The 10,588-nt window shown below is 44.1% G+C and overlaps 1 protein-coding gene across 1 annotated transcript in view; it reads left to right on the forward strand.

Annotated features, from left to right (window-relative positions):
• Prkcq (protein kinase C theta) overlaps positions 1-10,588 on the forward strand; it is a 131,413-nt gene that overhangs the window by 97,962 nt on the left and 22,863 nt on the right. The window contains exons 13-14 of the mRNA XM_021155209.2: positions 7,182-7,273; positions 9,523-9,585. Of these exons, the coding sequence (XP_021010868.1) occupies positions 7,182-7,273; positions 9,523-9,585 (155 nt within the window). The remainder of the gene's footprint in view (positions 1-7,181; positions 7,274-9,522; positions 9,586-10,588) is intronic.

The following is a 10,588-nucleotide window of genomic DNA, read 5'->3' on the forward strand; positions in this document are numbered from 1 at the left end:
GCTGGATCCTCCGATAGTATTATGTCCAATTTTCTGAGGAACCGCCAGACTGATTTCCAGAGTGGTTGTACCAGCTTGCAATCCCACCAACAATGGAGGAGTGTTCCTCTTTTTCCACATCCTCGCCAGCAAAGTGCTGTGATCTTAAGTGTTTGTCAACACACATCTCGGCCATTCCCTGCTTGACTTGAACCCAGGACTTCATGTTCCAGAGGCAAATACTCTACCTCATCCCCAGCCCTCCAAATAATTTTCAAAGACGGTATTTTATGTCCAACAGATTACTACTTTGTTTTGGGCCATATTTTCTTTTGAGAACCTTCAATGAAATAAGATGATTGACTTAGATGAGATTCAAGAGACTGCATATTACTGGCTTCAAGTACCAAGTCTGTTTCCCTGTCAGAAATACCAATAGCTACATGAATTTATCAATGAATCAGCTTCACAATGAGCCTTCTTCATTGATATGGACATTGACTGGTGTCTAAGGCCTTGAAGTCACGGCAGCCCTCTTTATGTAGCCTCATGAGTGCTGAGATTACAGAGTGAGCTACACCCAATGGTTTTGCAGTTTCAGTGATAATTTAATAATTTTAAATAGTCAACAAAAGGGGACATTTGCACATCAACCTCCCAGGTCAGACAACTTACCTTCTATGGTAAAATCCAGCCTGTTCCTGGGACATTAGTTTTCAAGGTATGAACATGTGAGGTTTATATTTAATAACTGTAATAATAAATTTGAAGACATCTGACATGTATAGAGTGCTTACAGTGTCACTCCATGTCCTGGGCACATTATGTATTTGAGTTCATTTACTCTTCCTAGCAGCCTATGAAGTAGGCATTATTAATGTCCATATTTTATAGACAAGGGATTGGAAGATCCTAGAGGAAGAAGGAACCCACTGAAGGTCAGACCACAAGACAGCGAGAATGTTGCTGCAGTGCCTCTCCTCAGAGATGAAACACACCAAGGAAACCCCTTTTAAAACTTATGAGAGGAGTTTTAGTTGCACATTGATTGCAAAGGGAAATAATTGGTTAGTTACTGCAAGCAGACCCCCACGGGACAAGTAAGCCAGTAAATACAACTGAGCCCAAGTCCCCGTTGCAAGGCGCCAAACTCAGACCACTTATTTCTGACTCGCACCAATAAATCTACAAAGGTGGTGAATTCTACTAACTAAAGTTTACAGTAGAAACATGAACAGGCCAGGATAAATGAGCTTGCTAGTTTGTAAAGAGCCATTTCCCTCTCTTCCTCCCTTGCATGTGCACATTCATGCATGTGTATACACACACACACACACACACACACACTGCTCCTTTATATATTGAATTATACAAAGGACTTTCAGTTAGATCTGTTATGGTATATATTTACCGGAAAAAAGGAAATAAACCTTGTTTCACAGAACATCTCAATTTGTAGTCAGATAAATTAAAAATGAAAGAGCCTGATGAGGTAAGAGAGCCCTGTAGCTGCAGCACTCAGAAACTGTGACAGGAAGATATTGAGTGGTAAAGCAGCCTGGACCTGAGTAAGGCCTTTCTCAAAGAAACAATGAGTAAATCCCAAATCGCTCCAATCTCCTACGATACCGGAACATCTAAGTGCTGATTGATCAAACACAAATGCAGGGTTTAGAAGCGCACCCAAAATTTTGGACTGAACCTCGGAAGACATCATGGAGTTGTTAACATGGCACCGTAGCCTCACCCCGCTACATCACGCCACTCAACAGCAACTGTGTGTGCTGGAGCAGCCCTGACTCTGTGATCCGCAGTGAAGCCAAAAGCCCCTCTCCCTCCCCCATGCCCAGAGCTTCGATCATGGAAGGGGCAGTTCTCACTTGTAATTCTCACATAAAACCTTGCCATGCAAGATCACATGAGTCTTTCCCCTTTAGGAAGTAGGCTTAAAGAAGCCTTCACTGTGGTGATCCATAGCTGAGGGAATCTTTAGCTTTTCTAACACTGAAGAAGCCCACACTGTACTGACAATGTAATTAAAAAAAAAAAAGGATAAAACAGAATAATAAAAAAATAGTGGAAATCACAAAAGAAGATCCTAAAGACAATGGGTTAAAATTAGTTCAGAATGGGGCTCAGGTAAAATATTTGCCTGGCAAGTGTGAGGACCCAAGTTCAAGGCCTGAGAAGCCACTATATATGAGCCAGCATGGTAATCCCCCCACTCTGAAGGGACAGAGAAAGGCAGAAAGCTCCTGAAATTATTAAAACTTTTTATATGAATAAGCTCTTTCACAGCTAAATTTTTGTATGGATATAACAAATAAGATGAACACAAAGAAATATGGATGTTAGACCACACACTCACACACACACACACACAGCACATGTTTTCTCCAGCTAAGGAGAAAGAGATTTGCAGAAGCTATGGGTAATGTTATCCTTTTCACAGAGACATAAAATTCTCTGCAAAGCCACTAGGCTATTTCTAATTTTTAAGAGTTCTTAAAGTGTATATTTCAATAATTTTTCAAGGGAATAATTAATATATTTGTTGGCACATGTGTGGAATGGAGGTCAGAAGATAACCTCAAGTGTTAGTCCCATTGTCATGGCTGCATATGCCAGGCTAGCTGGACTCGAGCATTTTGGATTCTCCCATCTCTTTTAAGATTACATACATGCCACAAATGATTTTGTATGCATTCTCAGGTCCCCATTCCATAATTACATTTTCAGTGCACCAAGGATATAAAACACCAAGGCATGTGGTGGAAACACCATGGTATCTTGTTCTGTTAAAGCCAGTGTGGCGTGGAAGGGCATTCACGGAATGCGTCCTGAGGAGTGTGGCTTTGGTAAAAGCCCTGCAGGAAATGCTCATTGCCAGTCGGTGTTCAACCCAATACTAACAGTGGTGCTGAGAACTGGAGTGTGCTTGCTCCTACAGAGAGCAGTGTGTGTGTGTGTATGCGTGTGTGTGTGTGTGTGTGTGTGTGTGTGTACTCATGCCACAGCACATGTGTAGAAATTCCCAAGACAGCTCTTGGGTGTCAGTGTGGAACCTGGGATCCTACTCAGGCCATCAATTTTGGCAACAAGTGCCTTTCCTGGCTGAGCCATCTTGCCAGCCCCAGGATACCTTTCTAATGTAGAGTTCACTCTTAAAGGACCTCTTGGCAAGAGGCTATGTCGTGGGCTACTTAAATAGGACTCTGAATACCAAGATTGAGATGAGCCACAGGGATCATAATTGAGTCCTTTGCTTCAGTCTGTCCTGTCTCTCCTCTAAGCATCCCACAGTGGGTTTTGCCTCAAAGAACGAGACACACATTTTTAGAAACCAAGTAAAATGACCAATCAAAATCCATCTTCCTACCACCTCCATGGAGTATTCTAAACAGCACAAGACACATTCCCTTCAGACTTTTTCAGTCTTTCTACTCTTCCATCCTGCCGCCCATGGAAGTATTAAACATTCCATTCTGGGGCTCTGGGACTCTGGGTACTCTAAACACCTGTACTTCACCAATAGCCAAGCTCTGCAAACATACCCAAGAGCTGTTTGAGCAGAGGAAGCCCCACCCTTTGTTCCATCTTTCTTCTGGAAACATGGTAGTCCTTAGGAAAGCTACCTGTATGGTCCATTGCTTGAAGGACATCCAAAAGAAGGCCCTTCGCTTCCCCTCACTTATACAACAAGGATGTGTTTTTCTGGGCCGTCATATCGCCTGGGACTTTACAAGCTTGGCATCCTTCCGTGTGGATTGCCTAGGAGTATTGCATAGATCTTGGTACAATGTGCTGAGTGAGTTCTCTCTATTAACTTTATCTTTTCCCCAAGGAAAGGAAAAATATATAAAAATATGTGGTGTTCGGTCAAGGTTCTCACAGACCCGTCTCACTGAAGCCCTGGGTTGGTAGGGCTTCATCATTCAACTGGGTAGCAGCAGGCTGGTCTGGGCTCAGATATTAGAACCCCTGGTGTTCTATACCAGGAGTTCATGAACTAAAGGTGGGGCAGAGTTGTAGCATCTCACTCCCCATCCCGTTAAAACTTGAGCTCCTGCCCACCTGGAGAGACCCTTTGTACCAGCTAATGTACAGCAAGGGCCATGTAAAATGAGCCCAGCCCGAACTGTCTCACAGAGTTCCTCTATGTCTTCTCGCAGCTGGGGAGCAGAGCCAAGAGAACAGCTCAGAGATGAAAATCCAATTCTGTTTTCTTCTTTCTTCCAAGAGCCAGGGGAGGGCTGTTCATTCTTTCTTGAAAAAACATTTCTTTATGTTTGCTTGTTAGTATTAACTAATCTCGCTCATTTTCTTACAATGACTACAGTCCCCGGTTACTCGGTGCATCTAATTGCTAGCTTTAGGTTCACTTTACAAATAACCCTCTCATTTCATACTCAGAACATTTCTATCAGGTACAAGGACCCTGATTTCAGAAACAAAATGAAGCTCAGAAGAGGTTAGTGAACTCCCTCTGTAAATAAAGGTGATTCGAGCTCATCTCTAAGACATGACAAAGCCCATGCTCTGTCAGCTACTCCAAGTCTCGTCCACTTGGATAACTCTATCTGCCTCAGTCTGCACCTTTCCAGTTGGCAGAGCTTTTGGGAGCAGCTCTGAAGGGGACCAGGACAGCCATAAGTCACTTTCTGGGGCTTCCTTTCCTGGCCACTGATGAAAGTTATTTGTGAAATTTCTATTTTTTTATTTAAAGATTTAATTATTTATTTTATATGAATACACTGTCACTGTCTTCAGACACACCAGAAGATGGCACAGGGTCCCATTACAGATGGTTGTGAGCCACCATGTGGTTGCTGAGAATTGAACTCAAGACCTCTGGAAGAGCAGTCAGTGCTCTTAACCGCTAAGCCATCTCTCCAGCCTTGTATGTAAATTTCAGTCATGCGATTAAAGTTTTTTAAAAAGCTATCTATGCTCAAAAATGGGATCCCTAGACTCCAAACACCACGTGGTTTTAATGTATTTCTCGCTGGCTTTCAATTCACTCTGTAACGCAGGCTGTTTTCTGTGACCCCCTGCCTCAGCCTCCCTAGTGCTGGAATTACAGGTATATGTCACCACACTGGGCTTCAAAGTTCTGGCTTCGGAGTGCTGGTAGTAGCTTATAGGACAAAGTCGAAAGCTGGTGACAAGAAGCACATAGCCCAGAGGCCTTGACCAAACTGGTTTGCTTGATCCTTACTCAGGTCTGGTTCTTCAGGGATCTGGTGCTACTGGGAAAACTCAGCCTCAACCACACTGCAAAACTCGATGTCAAATAGGAAAAGACCCAGAGACAGACCAGAGGAACAAAACAGAGTTAGCTCAAGACAAGTCAGGTCCAGCTTACCTGGACCCCTTCAGGATTGCTACAGAAATCCCTGACAACTGGGAAAGGCCAGATTGAGTTAGGCTGAGTGACTCAAGAAAACAGTTATAGGCCCTCCTTTAGACCCCCAACTTTCAGAGTCCCTGTAATAAGAATAATGTGTGGAATCTGTGGGATGGGAGAATGGGACTTTCTGGACCCACCAGAAGTGTAGATAATGACACAAGGACTTACTAATTTTTATTATCACTTGGGCCTTAGCTGAGGCGACCTTACAGCTAGCTCACCTAGCTTAATCCTGTCGTCCTAGCTCACAACCCACCATCCGGCTAGTCCTTTACCCTCCTCTCAGTCCTGATGTACCCAACCACCTCCATGTCCCACAGGCAAATCTTCCTGCTTCTGCTTCTTTTCCCAGAGACTCTCCCTCTGACCAGAAGTCATGCCTTCCCTTTTCAGCCTAGCCATTGGCCAGAAACTCTCTATTAAACCAATCAGCAAGTGAGGAAGGTGTGTGTTTATAAAATACTGAGGCAGATGATGAGCCAGAGGAATAGCAATACCAAAATCTCCCCAGTAGCCAACTCTCGGCTGGTACAGCAATCAACAGGTGAATAATAGAAAGACAACCTTCACCCAAAGGACAAAAATGTTACCCCAACCTCTAGCTTCTCTTACCCACTGTTTCCAAGCCTGAAGAAAATAAATTGTGGCACTGTGTAACTATGTCTCAACTATGAAATCCAAGAAAAACACTGCAGGACCCTCTCTGTATCCTGACCATACAAACCAACCATCTCCTCAGTTGCTTTTGCAGATGCTCTTACCAATTGCTTTTATGTGTAGTGGGTGTATATGTGTGAATGTACGGGTGCATACGTGTGCACATCCCTGTGGAGGCTAGGAGTCAGCCTCCTGTGTCATTCCTCGGGATCTGTCCACCTTGGTTTTTGAGGCAGGTCTGGCACTAGGACTTGGGGCTCACCAAATAAACTAGACTGCCTGATCAAGTCTCTCCGCTCCAGACAGAAAGTTAATTCTGTTTTTTAAAAAGTCACTCAGATGTGGTTAAGTGCAAATTTGTGCACAAACTCACTGTCTCCACACTTCATAGGTTAGTAACGCTATGACTCCTGAAAACTCTTAAGCATTCAGGGGCATTCAGAGAGCTGTGACTATTTTTCTTGAAGAAATAGTGTCTCACGTTGTTGGTGGAACATGAACTGGTAGGAATATGAGACCTCTGATATTCGATACTGTTACCCATGACCTGAGAACTACCCAGGTTTTCTGTTAATTACTTCTCATAAGTGTTGTATTCCTAATGCCGGGCAGAGTATCCTACCCTAGAAGCGACATGCTCAAACACTACGCCTACCTTTGCCATGAGTGATGTATGGAAATGAGGGTAATTTGCAAACTTGATGACAAAACTGAGGACTCTTTGATAGAAGACCTGGGCTATCACTCTTAGAACAACTGATTGTTGGCTGAGCATCATATAACATGGGAGGACCCCATGACCTGGACTGAGAGAAGCAGACACCATCCTATGCATTCAAGGATATTCGAGCAAGTGTATAATCCACACTGCTAAGCCTTCCACACTGTCCATTGATCAGCAGCAAAATCCAGCCCATCACAAGGCCCTTGGTGTGTTACCCATCCTCTCACTAGGATTTCCCACATGCCCTGGGGTTCAAAATTATAATTCGGCTTCAGTATTTTATCAGTCTTTTCATTAGAAACTTAATGATAGAATTGTTTCCTCTAAAATTATCTAATCTCTTCATAAAGTTAACTTTATTTTCTTTCTGTGCTAAAAAAAAAAAATTGACAATGGTTGTTCTTCTCCTAGGAAAATCTCTTTTTCGTGATGGAGTATCTCAATGGAGGCGACTTAATGTACCACATCCAAAGTTGCCACAAATTTGATCTTTCCAGAGCCACGTAAGTGCCTACTTGGGATCTGGGACATTCTGTATTCTTGCTTTATTACGTGCATCCAGCATTTACAGATGGTTTTCTCTGCTGGTCACTTTTATTTACTTTTAATGATTTTGTGTGTGTGCTCAAATGTGTGTATGTGCACATGTGCACGCAGTACCCTCAGAATCCAGGAGAAGGTATCAGGTCCCCTGGAACTAGAGATACAGGCAATTGTGAACCAAACTGATATGGATGCTGGGATTTGAACCTGGGTCCTCTGGAAGTAGTCTTAACCACACAGCCATGTTCTTAGCCCCCTCGTGTTATTTTTCTTATCTTCTTTCTTGGCACAAGTAAGTCCCAGAACAAGGTAAACACTTGGGAATAGTGTCAAACAAGTCAAAATTTTTCCATTTTGTGAAACTGAAATCCATCCCTTGTTCCATGTGCTACAAAGTATTACTTCAGTCCATAGCAAGCTCCTCCAGTCCAGCAAGCTGTAACTCACTGAGCGCAGATGCAACTATGTATCCTTTGGAAAGAGCAGGGAAAGGGAACTCGGATGTTCCCTGTGGCCCTGAGGGTGGCACCGAGCTGCAGCCAACCAGGAGAAAACTCAGTGCAAAGTTAGAAAGCATTCAGCCCTTCCTGTACCTTCTCTAGCATCAAGTAACCAGAGATGCGAGAGAAATAGAGCCAGCTGTTTCCCTGGTAGGACCATGGCTGGGCCCCACAGGTCACCGCGAGGTGCTGTTCTTCCCTTAGCCATGGTCCTGCTTCTCTCCTGACAAACCCACACTGACATACAAGCAAAAGGAAGCATGGAAATTAGAGTCATTTACAGATGATAGCTAAGGCTGGCAAGATAGCTCAGTAAGAATGCCTCAGGAACTGAGTCCCATCCCAGACTCCCATAGGATACCCTCTGATCTCCACAAATGCATCATGATAGACAATCAATCAGTCAATAAATGTTGTTTTCAAAGATGATTATATACCAGCTTTTCCCCCTTTGATGCTCAGCCATTTATCGTGTATCTCTTTGTAAGCACTTTGTGATTTAGGTTGAACTGGACTGAAAGATGGACTTGGTCCATTAGCTGCTGCAAAACCCCAGCAATGTGGCTATCCACTCTAGAAGGGGGCACTGGCCACTCCCAGTGTCTCCAGGCACCTGTAGCCAAGCACCTGAGATTATCTTTATCAGGCTTCTGCAGCCTTGCACAGAAGTCACTCAGCATTGCACACTGCACATGAGTGAGCGAGCTCGTGTGTGTATGTGTGTGTGTGTGTGTATGTCTTTGTGTGTGTATGAGTGTGTGTGTATGTGTGTGTCTGTGTGTCTATCTCTGTGTGTGTATCTCTGTGTGTCTGTGTGTGTGTATCTGTGTGTGTCTGTGTGTATGTATGCCTGTGTGTGTGTGTGCGTGCATGCATGTGTGCATGTGTGTGTGTGTGTGTGTGTGTGTGTGTTAGAAATGAACCATTCTGTCCCTGAGGGTTCTATAAAGCGTGAAGCTAACTTGAACACCTGCTGCCTGTCCTGGGTTCCAGCATATTTCACTTCTGGGAAACTCTGCCTTACGTCTGGCTTAATCTCACTGGAGAAGACATAAACTCATTTCCTTTAGACCTGTCACCACTGAAGATGAGGGTTGGCTTATCGTCGTCTATCTTCTAATATCCTTTTCTTCACCTCTCAAGCTAAGGTTCTGGCCTATGCTTAATGTTATTAATAAGACAACATTCTAGCCGAATATGTTGAGAATAGCCTGGCATACAGTGATTTGGGCTCCAGGCAGAATTTAAAATGAAAGAGGAAGTTATTTTCCTACGACACTGTGCTATTTATTACTCTTCATGTTTGCATGGGTCTTATGATAATATGGACGTTACTGTTTACCGAGCTTAAAAGATCAGTAAACAGCTCAGAAGATCTTGATTGACGAGACCAGCTCCTATTTTATGCTCTCTGGGCTTCCTGAGTCTCTGTGTTAAGTGTAGAGTGGACAATATTGTCTTCACTGGAATTAAGCCAAAGTGGGCGTGTGCCGTGTAGCTGAATGCATGTAAACTATCACAAGGCTGGGGGTTTACTCTGCTGTCCCTGTCTTCATGCTGTGTCTTGGGGGTTTTACTCTGCTGTCCCTGTCCTCATGCCGTGTCTTGGCTGTCTTTCTTGGGGGCTTACTCTGCTGTCCCTGGCCTCATGCTGTGTTTTGGGGGTTTTACTCTGCTGTTCTTGTCCTCATGCCATGTCTCTCTTGCAGGTTTTATGCTGCTGAGGTCATCCTTGGTCTGCAGTTTCTTCATTCCAAAGGAATTGTCTACAGGTAAACCATTCTCTGTCTGACTTTTTGCTTCACGACCCAGTTAATTTAAGCACTGCAGTTGAATGATGTGAAAATATCTGGGGAGAAAAGTCTCCACCTAGAACCCTTCCCACTGTGACATCTACTCCTGGAAGCCAGACAGGTCTGGGCTAGCATCCTCCTTTCTTCTGGTCCTGGCTCTTGTCCTTCCTGTGACTTGTCCTCTCCTCCTCCAGCCACTATTCATCTCTGACAACATTATTCTGCTTTCTCCATCATCCGCCCCCTTTGTACCTCGTGCTTCTGGGTCACCTAGACATGCTTATGCAATGTTTCCTCTTGGGTGGGAGACGGAAGCTCTTTCTGGGAGGTTCACATAACATCTATAAAAACTCATGACTGAAGCCTACAGAAGCACACGGACCACTCCTTTGCCCTCTTTCATGAATTCAAACCTTCTCCCCTGCACAGTATTATTTTGCTCTCTACAGTCAGAGCTCTCAGAGGGATGTGACTACATCGCTGCCCCTCACTTCCTCAAACACAGTTGACCCATATTTAACATAAAACCCTCAAAGGTTAGATGCCTGATTTCCAGACTCACTATAGATGAAGGGGCCATGGAGGCAGGGAGGAAAAGGGTCTGGGAAGGAGTTGGTTGAACAGCCAGAAACCAACAAGGGCTGTCCTGGGACAGTCATGACCTGGAGTCACCACTAGAACTTCCATTGTCTTGCACTTGGCTTTCTGCAGACAGTAGGCAGTATAGAGCCTTGGTCAACACTGACGCTTTGGTGTTTGTGGAGTACGGTCTTGCTTTCTGAAGAAAAAAACAAAACAACCAATCACATAATGAGAAATAAGTATTCATTTCTAGATGTGTCTGGGTGAGCATGCTCTCTCTGTGCAGCATGTCAAAACTGCTGACCTAGGCATGTTTGGGGAAGCCAGTCTCCTTAACGACACTCTTTAAGAATACACTTCCTTTTTAAGTTGTGTGAGTGAGTGAGTGAGTGAGTGAGTG

Source organism: Mus caroli, chromosome 2, assembly GCF_900094665.2.
Source record: "Mus caroli chromosome 2, CAROLI_EIJ_v1.1, whole genome shotgun sequence".
NCBI lineage: Eukaryota > Metazoa > Chordata > Mammalia > Rodentia > Muridae > Mus > Mus caroli.